The sequence below is a fragment of the Polyodon spathula genome, chromosome 12 (assembly GCF_017654505.1).
Source record: "Polyodon spathula isolate WHYD16114869_AA chromosome 12, ASM1765450v1, whole genome shotgun sequence".
NCBI lineage: Eukaryota > Metazoa > Chordata > Actinopteri > Acipenseriformes > Polyodontidae > Polyodon > Polyodon spathula.
This window is the reverse complement of record NC_054545.1, coordinates 31,197,683-31,217,638: the sequence shown is the minus strand read 5'-3', so window position 1 is coordinate 31,217,638 and position 19,956 is coordinate 31,197,683. Positions and strand designations below refer to the sequence as shown.

General features: G+C 36.4%; 1 protein-coding gene across 1 annotated transcript; it reads right to left on the bottom strand.

Moving 5' to 3' along the window:
• Positions 1-3,621: 3,621 nt before the first annotated feature.
• LOC121324120 (alpha-1B adrenergic receptor-like) lies at positions 3,622-19,412 on the bottom strand. The gene is made up of 2 exons (XM_041265612.1): positions 18,404-19,412; positions 3,622-4,207 (listed from the first exon to the last, which is right to left on the bottom strand). Exons 1-2 carry the CDS (start codon positions 19,350-19,352, stop codon positions 3,642-3,644), a joined length of 1,515 nt encoding a protein of 504 aa, XP_041121546.1. The 5' UTR covers positions 19,353-19,412; the 3' UTR covers positions 3,622-3,641.
• Positions 19,413-19,956: the final 544 nt, after the last annotated feature.

Genomic DNA, 19,956 nt, shown 5'->3' with positions numbered 1-19,956 from the left:
TTGCTTGCTAATTAACTAATTCATCTTGAACAAGAAGACAGACTTGTTATTTATTTTTACGAATATAAAAATAAAATGGAAAATTTTTGTATTGATCTAAAAACATACTAAAAACAAGGAATAAATGTACACTATATAATTCATATTTTCATATATATATATATATATATATATATATATATATATATATATAATATATATATATATATATATATATATATATATATACACACACCACCCACTCGATATATCACAACTGTCAGGGTCCAATATAAATCGGCTATATATCAAGGGCTACGATATAGCGAGAGACCCATAGAAAAACAAATGGGCTAACAAATACTGTACAACCACTCCCTCGTTTTATCGGTGGTGTTAGGATCCCGTATAAATCCTCTATGCAACCTGCTTTTTCTCATTTTTCGTATAAAAAGCAGCACACTGTTTTAATTTGTACAGCAGAGAGTAATTGCTTCTCATCAACTTCAGTCTCCAATTAATTTCATGGGTCTTCCTCTCCTTTCTCAAATGCACAAACCCGCTGCATTGAAATAATCCATTCCAAACATAGGAGGCTTGTTGCTAGGGAGCTGACATCACTGCCACAAGTGAACACCTCGTTGGCTAAAATAAAAACCGCTTCAGTAAGTAGATATTTAATTTGTTTGTGTTAATGTGCAATGCGTGCGTATATGATAACAGTGTGATATTCATGCTTTGTTTTTAATTGTTTTGTATATTTTTGTTTGTGATGTGCAGTAAAAAATAAAACAAACAGTAATTCTAAGTGTAATTGCCTATGTATAGTGCAGCAAAGGCATATGCAGTTAGACTGTAAAAATGGGGCGCCAACTGCAGGACCGTGTATATATCCTAGTCCACTGTATAGCAACGGGTGGCGATATAAGGATTAGGTGACATATCGTTGGTATATTATATATATGTATATATATATATATATATATATATATATATATATATATATATATATATGTAGCGTGCGTGCACAGGGGAAGGCAGCAGTAAGGGTGGTAGGTGACGTAATCACACATGAAGACATAAGCCCGATATATGCTCCTTGCAAATGTGATATCGGCTCTATGCTTTAGTGTGAGAGATCCTGGTTCGTACCTGCCCTCCGCCTGTGTGTAGATTGCCTCGCCCTGTGTGTTGCACCTGCCTCGCTACTCTCTACAATATCTCTCTCTTCCCTCTCTTATCTCTCTCTCTCTCCTCTCTCTCTCTCTCTCTCTCTCTCTCTCTCTCTCTCTCTCTCTCTCTCTCTATATATATATATATATATCGATATATATATATATATATATAAACATAAAAGCATTTCCATAAAATCATTGTTTTGAGAGTTTAACATTTGTGATATTATGAATGCAGATGAGGAGCGATTTAATTTATCATGGGCCTAATGTAAAGAGTTTTATAATAATACTGGGGTTTCCTTTTAGAAAGCAACCAGACTGAAAACGCATATAGAGTGTAAATGTATACATACATTTAAATTTAAAAATGGTATTACATTTTAAAGTATATATTTGATAACAAGCTAACAAATCAGCATTTCGATTTGCTTGTAGTATGTGGTGTCATTTCAGTGCTTGGCAGCTGTAAGTAGCTGTTATTTTTAAGGGGGGGGTGGTGGTTGGAGGGATTTAATTGCAGCTGTTCAAAGAGGAAATTGGGAATTTAACTATAAAAATCCTAAAATAGTTCTGCCCTGGCTTTGCTGCAAATAAAGGCAGACAGAATACGGAGTGCTCCATTGCTGTTATTCTTATTTGAGTGTTCTCTGCCATGTTCACTTATTAGAACGGGAGGTTAAAGAAAGTTCAGCAATGATGAGGAACGGGGACATTTTGTGTTTGGCAAGTAACAGCTGCATATTTCATAGACTGCAAGGAATGACGTTCCTTTAGTGGCCTTTAGTACAAAATATATGATACGATTGGGTGCCTTCAGTGTACACTGTAAAAGAAATACACTCTTTCATTTTTATTTACAATACATTGACAATATGCAGTCTAACATGCAGCAAATAACCACTAAAATGCCCAAAAAACTGTATTATTGTATAGAGCTTTACTGACCTCAAGTCATGACTGTATGTGCCAAGCTGTATGGTGTACATACTGGGGGTGTGCATATACTCATAATTACCTTTAAGTTAATTCAGTAAATCAATTTAAAATCTTTAAAACTGAGTACCAATCAATGGCAATCAAGTTAAGCACACTGCTGTAAAGAATCCTTACCATAGTAAAAAAAAGTCAGCACCCCGGATGAGAGAAAAATTAGCTTCCAGTCGGCTTTTAAATCGCTCAGTGTGGAAGCTGAGTATCAATCAATGCCAATTAATAATTGCATTTAGTTACAATTAGTGCAGTACTTTCTGGCTAAGAAAATACCCCTCTGGAAGCAAGCAAAGTGTTCTTATAGCTGGAGTTAGCCACCAGACACAATATGAATCAATAAATAAATAAATAAATACTTAAATTGCTGGTCATATCGCACGTGCGTAAATATATAAAATTAACTGAATAAATGAAAGTAAAACAATAGGCAAGTGTATGTTAATAAACTATAAAAATAATGCAACAGACAAACTAACATTAATAAAACCAAAGTAAAACAACGTGATCAAAAAGCTTAAATCGCTATGTACTGTGAAATTAGCTGGCGGGTGTGTTTCACAATGGCAGAGGCAAAAATAATAGGCGTTACTTAGGGTTGGCTTAACGTTAATAAACTAACCGTCAAACTAAATTAACACAACACCCTTACACACACTACAATGTGTGCAGTGTTTATATGTGTGGCAGCTCTCCAGATAATCTGCTGGACCTATGGAGCACACTCAGGCAAACAAATTGGCTGTTTGGTGCCTGGATTGCGCTTCGTTCTAGTGTAGAAAGTTTCCTTTCAGCCTCATTGAGTGCATGTTTTCCATGCATATCGCCCACGTGGTTCACATATGTTCTTGAGATCTAAGCTTATAGAAAAAAAAGCCATAATCACTCTGGGTTCTTAATAACACAGTTTGAGGTAGTAAAGAAAAGAAAAAAAAATTGTGAAGTAACATAGTGTAATTGGGTACTGTAGGCAGGGCAGGTTTCCTTGTTTAAACAGATCACAGGGAAACTGATTTTTTTCAGAAGACAATTTAGAAATCATTAAGACATATTTATGATTTTCTCCCTACATTCCCTGTGTACATATGACGACAACAACAATAATTATAAAGTGCCTTCCATAACTAGGTCATCACAGAGCACTCTACAAATGGGGAGAAAAGCAATTAAATAAGATAGATTTTATATATATTCAAAATTGAATTGCATACACCAAGAGGTGCAAATATTGGAATGCATCCCACCTTGTCTGGTATCTGTGTGTCGGGGTAAACTTTTCACGACAAAAGGGAAGGGTACACTGAAGTTTGATGTTAACGTAATTATTTTAATTTTGCACGTGCAATATTGGAGATGAAACTATGACCCACTGACGACTGTATTATATATATATATATATATATATATATATATATATATATATATATATATATATATATATATATAGCTCACGTATATAAATAAGCTCCAGCACACATTTTATTGGTCCCTTTTCCATCACATAATGGTTTCTGACATATCAGCGCCTTCCAAATCGGCATTCCCATTCAGTCTGTTGGAGCCTATTTCACAGCTGTCTGCGATCGAGGGCAGTCTCACTGTACCCTTGCTCAACCCGACAAAACTAGCATTCTCATTGTGCTCACTGACTATCCTGAAGGAGTAGCACTCCAGTCTTTGATGGTGATTGTCTGAAGGGCTGTGGGGAAACGAGGAGAAGGCCCGCTCGAGGGTCTGTGGCCCGCCTTTGTTCAGGTAGCTCGGGCTGGGGTTGGCTGAAGACAGGGTTCTCTGGCTGCCGTTTAGAAATATGGAGCTGTCCTCCATTGAGTCTTTTCTGGAGTTGTCGGACAAGTTGATCTTCCAGTTCCTGTAATTGTAGGCCTGCCAGCCAGGGCGTCTCCTGCGACGACACTGGCACTTAAGAATTCGGAGGAAGGCTCTCTTGAACTCCTTGCTGGAGCAGGGGTAGATGATGGGGTTCAAGCAGCTGTTGAAATATCCCAGCCAGAAAATCACTTTGAAAACTGTATCTGGTAGCCTCAGGTCTGTGAAGAACGAACCTGTGAAGTAAAAGATACAGATAAATAACAAATGGCTGTTCATATTAGTAGTAATGGTGCACATACGTACAGGCTTGAACCAGAATTACACTTTAAAGAAGAGACCAAAATGTATTGAACCTCATTGCTTACTGAGCTATAAAAAGTGTATGCTGAGTTTAGCATACCCCACATTAATTCAGAAAACTAATAAGATTGCGTTTTGTACAATCCATACAGTAAAATAAGTTCGGTTCCTAACTTTTTCATAATGACAATGTATTCCTGCATAATTTAGCAATTTGGTATTTCTAGACTATACTTCTTTACCATGAAGATCTCCACAGACTGAGAGCATGCACTTTTACAAATAGCCAGTAGGTGGCAGCACATTCCACACTGCAGTTTGGGTACAGCACCATAACAAATTTGGGGGTACAAGATACAGGCCAAAAATAGATTCACTAATACATTTTTTGCAAGGTTTATAATTAATTTAAAATATAAAATGAGCATTGTACTGTATGTCAAGTGTCCTTTGTCATTGCATTTTAATATTTTTATGTTTCTCCCCTCCCTCCCTCTCTCCCTACTCCGAAAAGAACGCTGTACTGCTGCTAGACTTTTTCATGAGCAAAACTGAGTGCATTTCCTGTTAAAACCTTTCATATCTAAAATGCAGTGGGCAATGCCAGCTTACCTGTGCTACCCTGTTATCTAGTATATCCAAAATCCTGTTAGCATGGCTACATATTAATTATTGCATTGGAAGATATTACTAATAATTAGTCAGCTATTACATGCTTCACAAGAACTGATTTGAACTTGTACCAAACACTAGTCCAGTGATACAGCTTAATTTCCATCTCATATATACGTAACTATTAATAGGGTTTAAGAGTCTGTCTTATTAAACTTTTGATTGCTGTTTTATAGCTGTTGCAATCAGCTTTTGTAGTAGAACACAGACAGTGATTGATAACGCTGGCTCCATGGTAGTGTTGTGTGTCATAACAGAAACAGCATATATGAAGCTCCCAAACAGTGCAGGTACAGGATTTATGGAGCTTGGTCATAGTGTAAGTGTTACTTTACATTACACCACTGGAAAATGAATCCTGAACCTTTTTTTTCTGGAAGCTGTAAACTCGTCATAAATAACCGTAACAAAAGGTTTGGAAAATGCTCAAATTCTGATACAGTAACGCCAAAGTTAACTATATTTATAGATGCTAGCTATGCAGCTTTGTACACCCCAGAAACAATACAGAGTAAATTCACTTATATATGAGCATACTGTATTGATGTCTCTGATACACAGTATTATATGAATCATATCACAATAAATCCATCTGTCAATTTTGAGAGACGAATAAAACAGTATAATGTATCTATTAATCTGTGTCTTGTTAGATTGTTTCTCTCATAACATTTGAACTTTATGAAAATGCTGCACCACAAGAAACATTTGGAGAAAAAAAAAAACAAGTAAAAACAATCATTCATCTACCAGTAAGTGGTAATAATAAATGATTGCTGTGATACTTAACTGAATTATCTTTGATCTCAAGGGTTCCAACATGGATTATAGGCTTTGCTTAATTCAAGCATGGACCCCCCTTAATTAGAACTTGAGCCTGAAGTTAATGCCTTAATAAATAAAACAAATAAGCCGTGCACTAAGGTGCACCTAGTGTGGTGACGTGGCTCTGAATACAGACCCTATCCCAGTGACCTCTCTGCTTAACTACAGGACCACTGATCTAAGACAAAATGGATAAGAACCCATGCTGACCCCTCCTGAGGGTGACCTCTATGGGTATCTGTGATTGATTCGACATGGTGGTTCTCTGCTTGAGTCTTTTACCATACCTTACAAGGCATCTGGTAGGTTCCACATTTGTTTTTCATTTGAATCAGTATGCCAGAGTCTAAACCCCAGGTCCAGCACACTGGATCTTAGTCAGGCTCAGGCACGACCAAATAAATGCATTTTTAACATGCTGTTATGATCAGTGATAAATGGTCATTTGTGTAGCAATAAAAACTAGAAGAAGAAAATGAGTACATGTCATTGCTTTTTTTTTTTTTTTTTTTTTGGAACTTGCTTTAAAATCTCAGTACTCTCTATAACCTTTGTGCAAACATTACTGTACCTCCCCCACCTAATAGAATGCACTGGGAGTTAGCTAAAATATTTTAACAGCATATTCAGGCAATTAATATGAGTGTAACCATGTGCCTAATAACTGTGTTCTGTCTGACAAAAATATTCAAATATATCACATATTACCCTTATAAAAGTTTACCACAATAAACACATAACTAAGTGTAGTTAAGCATAGTGAAAGCATGGTAAAGTATGCATTATAAAGAATAGCAAGGTATGATAAAGCATATTAATAAACATGACAAACCAGGGTAAACTATGGTAAATGTATTGGGAAAAGCATGTGGTAAAGTTTTATAAGACATTTGTGAATAGATTTGTATTGAATTTTAAAAAGTGGCTAACATCTGCATGACTAAAATGCACACTGTCTACCAAACCATTTAGTATCTGTTGACAACAAAAGAACAACAAAATAATAAAAAAAAACCCATGAAATTAGTCCATTTTCATTGAAAAAAACTAAGAATGCTACATTTGAGGAAAACTAAAAGATGAAAAATAACTAACAATTAAAAAAGGAAATGTACAAAATGAGAAACAAAAATGTGTGTGACTGCTTAAGAAATGTTTCATTACATTACTTATTTATGTATTTATTTTTAAGTAAATTTAGCGTGCCCAATTATTTTACCTAAGATTTTCTCCCCAATTTAGAATGTCCAATCATTAGTTCCCCTGACCAGAGCAATTCCACACACAGTCAGAAGACCTGAAGTTCAGTGGGCATCCTCTGATCCCACAAGCGAGCCAGCTTCCTCTTTTACACCCAGGAATTCGAGAGAGGATGTCAGCGAGCTTCTGACCTCTGAAGGACAAAGGCCCAGCCCTGCAGGTGTCCAACTTTGAGCTCACTGGGCACCTGACCAGCAGGGTTCACTGTAGCGTGATGAGGAGAAACAGTCCCTGCCGGTTTTTGCCTCCCTAACCCACAGGAACACCAGAGCCAATGTGACGCTCCCGTCTGACTCTGTATTGCAGGTATTAAGTAAGATATAATATGTTAGTTCCCACACTGTATTACATTCAAAATTGTCAAGTCAATTGATCTCTGTGAACCACTGTTATTCCTGTACTGTGTCTACAGCAATTGAAACAGACCTCCAGCCGTGCACTGACAGTGGGAGTGAATCGAGAATGTGGTGACATTGCTAATTGTGAGTGTAAAACCTCTGTGCCCAACACTACACACAGATGTGTGTCAGCAGCACCACCACATGCCAGACAGCCTTTAAGCAACATTAACACTGCAAAGATAACAAGGCGTTCGTTAGCTATTGCTTGCCAAAGCAGGGTTAGCCAGGTAATGAGCAGAAGGAGAAGGCAGAATATTTTTTTCTTCCCCTCAATATAATTTAGTTTTAAAACACAAAACATTGCTTTTATTCTGAGCTACTGCATGCCACATTTGTGAACTGCCTAAGAGCGTCATTCAGCACTGTCTAAAATAGCCACAGTGGCCTACATCCTTCCTATAACAAATTTACACTGCCCAAAAATAAATAAACTATCACAGCATCCTGTTTGGGATCTCCAGGTCAAGAGGGTAAGCATTCCGAAGTCTGTAAGGCTGCACAGCAGCCAGAGTCATCCAGCCAGAGACAATTAAAAAAAAAAATCTTTGCCTATAAAATACATTTCCACCCAAAAGCTAGTTATTAGACAGTAAATGTGCACTAAGGCTTGCCTACAACTCCAACTCAAGCAGTAAATATTATCACAAATGAAAAATTAAATGGAAGCATTTGACAGGATATTAAATCTTTGGTTTTATTTTTATGTACATAACATCAGGAGGGATTATCATGCCCTTGTGCTGTAAGCACTTCATGCACCTTGTGAACTCTGGGGATTATGAGAACCAGATGCTTGAAGCTCTGACCTCACAAAAACGAACACAACATCACAACCATGTGGCTGCAGTAGCCAGTCATCCATAGGGTGTTATCTGGTATTGCTTGATAACTGCATCAACACTGAAGATGATATCTATACATTCTACACAGGTTCTGCTTGTTATTCCACATGTGTGTGTGTTTTACTGTACAGAAAGTGTGCGTTTCACTAGAGGAGTTCATTATTATACATGTGATGTAACCTAATGAACAGTCATTGGCACTGTGAAGATTGTGGTAATATTACTGGGAGAGTTTCTATTCTTAGTGTGACTGTTTTAAAATGGCTATTATACTCTTGGCATAATTGCCTAATAAACTACCAAAACCTGCCTGTCAAATCAGTGCATGGTTCATTAGTAAAAGAGATTACAAAAGCACATTCATGGCATTAGTAGCATGCAAACTTCCTTTTTCTGCTAAAACCTTGATTGGTCCATTAACCATCTTGTAGCCAAGTGCAGCCCTTGGGAACCACAGGTCCAGGTATTTGAAGCAGCAACTAAATGTAAATGGTAATTCTGTTCTCCCCGAAACACCTGCACTCGCAGCCCATGGGACGTTAGTAAAAATATTCTGTTTGCAAAGATGTGCTTTATAGAAAGAGGATTCTGGTCAATTTACTGATTCCAGTGCACTATTTATGTATTTTTGTTTTTTTTTGTAAAAGGAAAAACAAAGGTATTTGGTTATATTACAGAGACGCCACATTGACGTGTGTGTTTGGGTTTTTAAATTAATATACAATGCTGCCTCAGTATTTCATAGTCTGAAAATTCATGGTTTGTCAGTGTTGACAGTACATTTGTTCATGCCCTATACTGTATTTTCCTGCATAATGGCCCTTCACTAACTGACTTTTCAATATTTCAGAATTTTTTGATGTGCAAGTCAGATAGAGAAATAAAGAGCGAGCACTGTACTCATATCCATGTTTTGTTTTTTCTTTATAAAGTAAATGGATCAGCTTTAGCGCTGGAGTATATTAGACCAAAAAGTATCTGGTACAGGTAACACTGTACATTAAGTGGCTTTAATTATTGTGTATTTAAATAGTAGTTACTTAGTAAATGTGTGCTTACACATAATTGCAATGTTAATTATTCATAGTTACAATGTGGTGAATGTGTAAGTCTTTTACACATTAAGTACATTGTAACTATGCATAATAACATTGCATAAAAATTATTTGTAAGTGCACATGTATAGAATACATAACTACTATATAAATACACAGCAGTTATAGACACGGGTAGATTTAAGGATACGCTCAAAGTGATTTGCGGGTGCAAAACCCCCATAATGCTGCCAGTAAATCATGTTTAGCAGTCTTAAAGTCTGATTTCAGAGGCTGCTAAAAATGCGGTGTATGTAAAGAGTCCATTAAAATTATACTGACATGCATTAAAATGAAGAAAAGAGAATGGAAATTGTAATTTTGCTCTGCATGGAATTGGGCGGGATCTGGATACTAAGTGGCCACAAACATAATGTGATGTAAGGATTTTACTTTGCACTTGCACTTACAAGGAAGTACTTAAGAGCTGTATAGAAGCATGTAACTGCTGAGACATGTGATTGGCTTCAGGGTAGCTGCTGTGGTACACTTCCTGAGCCACGCTTGACTCTTGTTTAGGAGAGACAGGAACATGTTTGAAGGAGAAGGGCAAGACGAAGAAGACCCGCATATTCAATCCCAGGGTCACTTTGTTTGGAATGCCGGAGGATGCTGTGCTAAAGCTTTATCACCTCACTCTGCAGGTCATCCTAGACCTAACAGCTGATTTGAGGGATGAGCTAGTGCCCAGCATCAATCTAGGGACCGCTATCTCTGGTTCCTTTCAGACCACAGTTGGAATGTCTGGAGGGATAGCCCAATCCACCTTTTCCAGAGTGCTAGGCAAATTTCTGGATGTCATGCTGAAAAGGGAAGGCCAACACATAATTTCCTAAGGATACTAGCATAGCACTAGGCTGAGGCTTTTCCAAACAACTCCATTTCATGCTAAGTGACCTCAGCCATAAGGACTCTCAGCTTCTTCTCAGAAAACTTTTCTGCCCTTCCTTTTCTGTCCTTCCTCTGACATTTTTTTGTTTGGTTTGATTTTTGTGCTCCACAACTGTCACACAGTGCCTACTGCTCTCTGTACGCCTAACTCTGTCACCTCTGGACTACGAGTGCGGTTGCTGAATTGACTGATGCACTCACTGAGCCTCTCATTATCATAACTGCGGATCATTATTTGTGTGTGTTGAGTAATTTGCATTGCTGTTAAACTTACATAGGTTGCAGTGCAATTTGAATTTTGCTTCTGCAATTATTTGCACTGTGCCTATACTTACACCTACCCCTTAATGTAGAGTGTTACCTTGGTATGCTGTAAATGCAAAAGGTATATTCTCTTTGATTTGAATGCAAAAGAACACAAGAAAATAGTGGCTCATATCATATTTGCCATGAATTGACTATACATGTCAACAAGTGGGGCAATGGAACTGCCGTCAGATTTAGGATGAACATGAGTTAGGATCATTTATATTGGGCTCCACATATGTGTCTTAGAGTGGTGGTTAAAGCAAGGCAAGGAGATTGCATTTTAGATAATGGGTCTGTTGCTGTGTAAAATATATATGTCATGAGGCTGTTTTTGTTTAATAGTTTAATAGAACTATGTGGGCAACAGGCAATAGGATTTATGAGCCACAGTATTAGTGTCTGTGTAACTTAGTGACACTTTATATCTCTGGCACCTATTCTATCTAAGTAATTACATGCTAACATCACAAAAATATGTCATAAGTGCGTCTCTTCCAGCTTACTGTAGCGACAGTGCCATAAACACAGGAAAACATTTCAAACCAAGGTCAGACTAAGAGCTGGCCCAGTCTCTTTGTGAGAAACTCATTCTGGCTTAACCTTGTGTGGCTAACTAACAGCTAACCACGCTAGGACTTCTACACTGCACAGCCAGCTCCTCTGCATAGCATTACCTCAATATTGATAAATACAATTCCTAAACAAAGTGGCTGTATAATATGGCGATGATGGCAAACTATTACAAATAATGTTCTTGTGTAGTTAACAAAAAACAACAGCTCTGCATTCTGAACAGGGCGGTTCATGGCTGCTGAATGTTGGCAGTGTTAGATTTCAGCACACCTTGGGAATACTCCAGCCACGAGCAGTTTTGAGTTAAAACAATGGAATGGCTTCACAGGGTGCTGAATGAAAACCTGAATACAAAGCCTTGACTGTCAGCCAGATTTCAATAATCATTTATCTTCAGCAAATGGAAAGCAGCTGGATTAAAGCTTGTATCGGTCAAATAGCACACATTATCTAGATGCTACTAATGCATACGGTGCATGACAATGGCTTCTACAACATCTGATCTGCTGTGTCCCTGTATCACTGTGTAAATGTTTAGCAAATGAGATCAGGTTTTATGTAATTAAACCTTTTTTTATTAGTTATAAAGTTTACTATATAAATATGAACACAACATTGTTAACAAGGAATAAGCTTGCTACAGTTAATAAACTAAAAAGGTTTATTAACTGCCTCAAAATAAAGCATGGCCTAACATTTTAAATGCTGTTAGTTTTGGGTGAAACAAGAGTGCCTGTCTTATTATTGGGTAAAAGTCTATTCATTTAAAGTGTTTTAAAATGTAAAGACCTCCTATAAGCATTTTAGACGGCAGACACGGTGATACTGATTGCATATTGTTGCTACAGAGTTTATTATCCCTTAAAGCTGTGGCCCTGTCCCATCCTGAGGTAACAGTGCACTTGGTGAGACCGTAACTCTTCTTCCAAACACAGTTTAGATTTAAAGGAGCGCTAGCTCCTTTGCTGAAGTGTTTTGGCTTCTTGATACGGCATTGCAGTAAACTGAAAACCTGTACCTGTTTCAAATTAATCCCTTAATGGATCAGGGCTACAGCTCTTGTAAACTCAAATTTGAATGAAAAATGAATGCAAAGGGCCAGACATAAGAGGCAAATTTAATAAGGCGTTACTTAGTGAAATTAGAATGCAGTGTGTATCGAAACTAGAAACAAACTTGAAAGACTTCTCTGTGCATCTAAATTAGTTCTTACTTTGTCCTTTTGAATTAGGTAACATCTCTATTATAATCTTTACAGTCTGGACTCCAAGAGCAGCCAATCTGATTGCATTGAACCCATTAACAGAAAAACATCTGTAATCCCCCCACCCTCCCCCTTTTCTTATACCCCCCCATAAGAAGAGACACATTTGTAATTTCATTCAGCTGTATTGTAGGAACGCCCTCTGGCCCATATGAATGAGAAGACGTTCCATGCAAGCAGATTGGGTGAAACAATGTCAAAATCAATCAACGCACATCCTCATAAAGCAGAAGGCTTTCAGTATTATGTACAATACTGTTTCATATTTTGCTGTTTCGTATTTTACCGTTTCAACCACTTTACCTTATTTTTAACTGAGATCGTGTAATTGAGATGACTTCAAACGTAAATCTTTACTCTGTAACAGCTGGCTTCAGTTTGGATGATACGTTCATTGAAGACAGGCCTCTGTCCAAGTGCTTATATGAAAGTCATTAAAATGTGCACATTCACTGCAGTACCACAGTATATTTCTAAACCAACAGAACAATAAGGGAAATTAACATGTAAAATAGTTTCCAAAATACCATACAATAAGAGGTAAAAAAAAACCCAAAACATTCACTTTTTTTTTTTTTTTCTGGTGGAACTAAAAGGTAAAATGTGTAAATAGTTCATAAATAAGTGTTAAGACTAGCAGCTGTTTAACACAAAGAGGACAGGCAGGGCAAAATTAAACATCATACACAACCGAGTGCGCACACCGTTAACCTGTTGCTTGGCTGAAATCATGACTGTAGCTACTTTCTAGCTAAACATGCCTTTGCTAAGTCTTTTTTTATTATTATTTACTTGATTTTGACTTCTTAACCCTTTCATGCATGGCAACCTCCCATGGGGTCGAATACAAAAACTCTTCTAGTCTTTATATGTGGACATTTTTATGTGCAATTTTTTCCCCATGTAAAGCAAAAATATATTTGTGTCCAAAACTTTTTTTCAGCTTTTTTTAAAAAAATATATATATTTCAGGCATGAAAGGGTTAAGGTCTCGATTTGTCCTGCGATAAAATAGTACTTTGGCTGCGACACTACCTTTCACAGCAGTGGCGACAGGCGCGTGCGATGTGATAGGCGACTCTTCTCTGATTGTATCATCAGCTGGAAAAAAAAATCACAGCTGCACAGCTAATAAAGATGTACATAATAGCTTTTCAGAATACTTATTTCAGTAAAGCCAAATGAATCATATACCAGCTATATCCAGTCCCCTGGAAATGGACTGCCAGATGTTCTCCCTCATTACCTTGTCTTTATAATTTTTTTCTGTCCTTTATTGTACAGCTCCGGGTATTTTGATACTGTTTTGATAGTAAGATTTTTTGAATTGCTTCAGTGTTCTTTCAGTGTCGCCCGTCGCATCGCAGGCAGTGTGAACGGTGTGTATCAAAAATACATGTTTCATTTTTGTTGTCGTGGTGTGGTGCGTTGTACGATACATTAACTTGTCGTGTCACGTCTAGTGTGAAGCGGCCTTTAAAATGCACAGGCAAAACCGATTTTCTCTGCCTGAGGAACTAAGGGATGCTATAACATTATGAAATAATTATTTTTCTAGAATGAATGAAGCAGTTTTCCAATGTAAACACCTGCCATGCTTTGCAAGTACAGTACAATCAAAATATACCCAAAGTTAACTTTGTGGGGCACAATTTCAAAACATTTAAATAATTTGCACCCTTCCATTTAATTAACTCCTATTTTTTGGAAAAGTTGGAAAGTTTAGTTAATTTTTTTTTTTTTTTTTTTTTTTTATTTCTCAGAAAATATTTTTAATATGGAATTTTGTGCTTTTAAACACAAAATAGGAGTTAATTTAACATTATTTGCTTAGAAAATAAAGCACTGCTTGAAAACAAATATGATAAGAACTACAGTAGAAGGAAATACAGAATGGATCAGTTCTAAATAATAATGTTGTTTTTAGAATCATTAGACTAGAACCCCCAGGTGTTTGATATGTTTTTAAAGACAGAAATATACTATAGAGACTCCAATGCACTATTAATAAAACCTAACAAATAACAATAAAAAAAAAACTTTTGTACAGTATTTCCAGTATGATTCTGAATTTTAAAAATGTGATAATTATATTATTACATAATTACTTTAAAAAAAAAATATCATAATGTTTTATGTGATTTGGATTCATTAAATAAACAGTTTACAGACTTGTCATTGCTTGTTTAACCCCTTATTTTCCAGATTATATATTAAAAAAAAGTTTAGGTAGTAAGACTAGAATTATTATTATTGTTACTTTGCTCAGGAGCAATAATTAACCTTTTCTATTCTTAAAACATGAAGGAGGTTATATAAAAACATTTATCTTATTTTTTTTTTTTATTTATCATTTTGCAATATCAACAAAACTGCAGTTAGTCTAACTATAACATTATTCTTTCAAACAGGTTGTAAAAATAGCATATTATTTTAAGAACTGAATATTTTATAAATGACAGCGAAAGTAGAGTCTTCAAAATAATAATAATAATAATAATAATAATAATAATAATAATAATAATAATAATAATAATAATAATAATAATGGCTAGTTCCCATGATCCATAGCACATTATAGCCAATAGACAAAACCAACACTTTAAAGCTTATAAGACTTACACAATTACGATCATGTTCCAAACCATCACCTGATTAACTGGGAGAGTTAGGGTAGCCTGAAGGCAAGACCTGAGGCTAATTATCCCCAGCCAGGTATTAATCCCCATATTCCCAGAGCCAAGGTAACGATTTCAATTTCAGGTAAAATAAATAAATAAAGCTTTTCCTGTGTTCCGTGTTTCTTTGACAAGCTCTTATGCTTTGAATGGTTTGTTCTATATCATGCAATCAATGACCTGTGCAGTAACCAATGAGACTGCATGCTTCTGATGATTTCTAGGCATATGTTATGGTTCCTACCCACTCTCATGTGTCTCTCCAAGCAACAACAACACATTTTGTTCCCTTATTCTTGTATGAGAAAATGGCTGCTATCCAGTGAGAGACTGAGATCTTGGAAACTGTCTCACGTCCAAATACCCTTCGTGTTTGTGGCTTATTAATTCCTATACAGCCTTCGTCTTTAAGGAGCACTGAACCTCTAGATTTAACAAGTAATTAAAATGATCTACATCTAAGTATGTATGGGCTTATGGGCACAAGCTTCAGGGATCTGCAATGCATTTTGAAATCAATATGTCAACTTTTTTTCTGATGTTTATCCAACTTAAGACAGCATTTCTGGCACTTCTGATTCTATAACTTCAATGGGTGTGTTTCCATTTAGAGAAAGGAGTTTTGCAAGCAGAGCCCATCGCGTTTTATTAAATATCTTGGAAATCTGAATTAATACGCCTTGCTTAGGTTCAAATTACAATTCAAAATTCATCCTCACAGAGAGAGAGAGAGAGGGGGGGGGGGGGGGGGACGGATGGGTGGACTGACTTAGTTATTCTGGGATAACACATTAGTTATACATTTTAAAAAAATTCACATGTTTTAAAAATGTGTATCTTGAGAAAGTCAACCCTAAGTCAACTTTTACATAGATTGTCATGATTTTTGTTCACCAATATTTTTCTAAGCCCATTCTGAACTGTATAGTCATTGTAACTTCTTCTTTACACACACACACACACATATATATTTTAAGCTGATCAGCAATTTTGTAGTCTGAAATATGACAAATATCTTAACAAATACATGTTCTTGTTTTTTAAAATTGCTTTCTGTATCATTTATTGGCCTCTGGCCTCAAACAGTCTCTCAAACATGTCTTCTCTCTGAGTACAGCTGGTACACCAGCTGGTATAAAACACATCACATTAGTTCTATGTGGTAATTCACTATTCCTAACAACAACATACATACATTAATCAGGATAACTGTGAGAACCCATCTGCATAGCAGACTGCTATTTAAGTTACACCTACAAAGGTGAAACCCCCTTATTTAGCAGATGACATGCTTAGAGGTCACTTTTCAGGTGAAATCAAAACTCTTGTTTAGCACACTAGTAGAAAACAGGTTTCCGGGAGATTCCATGTAACCAATTGGTTCTCTGGTGTTCTTTCTGGAGTTCTTGTTTTGTTCTATAAAGAACCATTATTATAGAGTCTATTAAACAAGAGCACATCACTTCAAATGGGACATCACAAGAATAACACGTCAACATTAATAATACATTCAACTTGAGTATTGTCACAGAATTATTAATGGACTTCACATGCATTTAGCTGCAAACGTTTATTTTTTCATAAGTAGCTTCCAATAATAATAATAATAATAATAATAATAATAATAATAAATAATAACAATAATAATATTTTGACTGTCCTTTTATTTCTATACAATGCTCCCAATCCTTCTGAGTGGTCTTTATTGCAATTATTCAAATAGGGGGCTTAATTCACATTTGAATATATTCTGTGTTAAGGTGCTTTGATTTGAATCCAGGAACTACTCCAAAGCACTAGTTGCCTAACTGTCTTTCACTATATAAGCATAAGTAAGGCAGGCTAGATCAGGAAAGAGTCTGACCAGCTGTAGGAGTCAGCAGGTACTGCATACTGAGGGTAGGGGCCATCCTTAGATGCTCTGTAAGAGTGCTAATGCAATTAGATTAGAATATTATCCTATTGGTCTAACTGTCTCTCAAGGATTGCATATCACAATTATTCAAAGACGTAGCTGGTCACCTTGAAACAACTTTGAGTTTGTGTGTGTGTGTGTGTGTGTGTGTGTGTGTGTGTGTGTGTGTGTGTGTGTGTGTGTGTGTGTGTGTGTGTGTGTGTGTGTATATATATATATATATATATATATATATATATATATATTATATATATACACACACACACCACACACATAAACAACATGATATAATAATATATTATAATATATAATTATATAATATTATAATATTATTAATATAATAGTAAATCAATTATGGTGAATGCATAAAAATGTAACAAAATATTGTTAATTTAATTTAACCATTTTAAACAGAATATTAGAAAATGTATTTTAAGTGCAGTACTATACATCAAAAAATATTAAAGTTGTACTGTAATCCACAAAGTTTCACATTAAAGAAATCAATCAAATAAATTAATGAAATAGTAAAGAACGTCTATCAGTGCTATTCAATCAGCGAAATTGTATAATAATATGTAGGCTGTTTTTTTTTTTTTATGTATTTACTGTTAACAAAATAAATGTTAATGCATTCATATCATATAGTGTTTCTGCAACATAATCTAATATGAATCGAATATGATTCTTAAATAAATCCAGAAATGGTAAAAAAAAAAACTCACACACTTCCAAAAGGAAAAAAAAATGGAATGCGTGAATCATATCTGTCATATCTGAACGGCTGCTTCGAGCTACTTATCCAGTCATTTATCAAATGGAAGCGGTGATCCCGAATTTCACCTTATAACCCGCCTACATCATTCAAAGAACTAACAGTTGATAAGCACGCTTTAGTTCTTGGTTCTGGTGTCCACGATTATGCAAAGAAAAACAAACATGAATTTTAAAATTGAGACATAATAATAATAATAATAATAATAATAATAATAATAATAATAATAATAATAATAATAATAATAATAATAATCTGAACATAATTTAGATATTTTCTTTAACATCATGTAAAGATTTTAAAATGTCATTTTATCCACCATTCTTTTCGTCAGTTTTTCGTTAAATGGAAGACTATAAAGCTATGGGTAATTCGATGAGTTAACGTAACGTTTTTCAGCCGGTTTCTTTTGACTTTATGAAGCTAAATATGTTAATTATATAGTGATGCAAAACTTGTGTCATAAACCAACACAAAAAAATGTGCACATTAGCAGATTTGGGTAGACTGAAAAATGGGGACTCTTCTAAAGTACTTCGGAATAACCCCGATCTGGGCTTTAATATAAGGGCTTATTACGCGTGTAAAAGATGTGATACATATCTATTTAGTTAATTAAAATGCACATACCAATAGGCAGAGCCAAGAAGAATGGGAGCCAGCATAGTATAAACATCCCCACCACGATGCCCAGTGTCTTCGCTGCTTTCTTTTGCCTGGAGAACTTTAGGAGCTTCACTGACAGCGAGCTCCGTGTGTGGTGGCCCCTAGGCTTGCTGACGCCTGTGCAGTCCTCCTGGGTACCCCTGTAGTGGATTCGCAAGGTAAATTCCTTAGAATCTAACCTTTCCTTCATTACCCCCGCCTCAAGATTCTTTGTAGTCCTTTTGGCTACTATGTACACTCTGAAATACATGGCCAGTATAACAATCAGCGGTATGTAGAAAGACCCCAGAGAGGAGAAAAGCGCATAAAACGGTTCTTCAGTGATGCTGCAGACTTTTTCATCCTGAGGCGCTGGTTCCTTCCATCCAAGAAGAGGTCCGATCGATATTACCATAGCCAAAACCCAGACCCCCAAGAGCGCTAAGATCGCCCGTTTCTCAGTCACTATTGTAGGGTACTGAAGGGAATATCGTACCCCTATGTATCTGTCGATCGAAATCGCACAAAGGCTCATTATAGAAGCTGTACAGCACAACACATCCAAAGCTGCCCAAATGTCGCACAATATTCTGCCAAACACCCAGTAGCCAACGATCTCGAGAGTGGCGGACACGGGCAGCACAGTGGTGCTAAGCAGTAGGTCTGCGATGGCTAAGTTGATTATAAAATAGTTTGTAGGAGTTCTTAGATGCCGGTTGCACACCACAGAAAGAATAACCAGAATATTACCCACTATAGCAAAAACTATGAAAGCGCCCAAAACAAGTCCCAGAGTTGTCGCCCTGGTGATGTCCAAAGAAGGTAGCGTTTGGTTCTTGGAGGTCCCATTGGAAATATTTGAAACCAGCACCCCAAGCTGTGGAGAGGATGTGTTACTCCCTAGACCTGCAGCATCATCAATGTCTAAATTCATTTTGAAAGCAGCAATCCTCCATAGCAAAGAGTATTTTTGCCAGTGCGGAAAAAAACGTGTTTATACTCTAACAATACCTGACAAAAAAAAAAAAAAAAAAAAAAAAAAAAAATAGAGAAGACTGTATTTGTGTATTACTAGAAGAGCCACGTGCACCCCATACCTCTGTGATCGCAGTCGCGCTACTGAATAAAAGTTCCTTTCTGTGCATTACTCCAGTATCCTGTTGCTCTCCTGCTGTACTGCCGCATACATGCTTGTAATAATCCTGCAGTTGTTATTGGGCTCAGACTCTTTGGTCGCCCATGTGTCTAAGGAGAGAGTGCTTTGCGTTTGTAAGAACTATGAATGGGAACTGTGAGCCTCTGCTAGGGTCCACAACACATGACGCCACGCATAATTTACATTGCTACAGCATATGACGCTTAAAGGTGCAGCACAGTGACAAAGCACGCGCGATTTTAATGATCGATCCGAGCTAAGCTTTCTGGTTTGGTCGGTACGTTACCTTGCGGATCTGTTTATACTGAAGTGCGTATTTTGTCAATATTTGCTAAATATCAAGGTATTATGATCCAAGACTATAGAACTGTCTGAAGAAGAA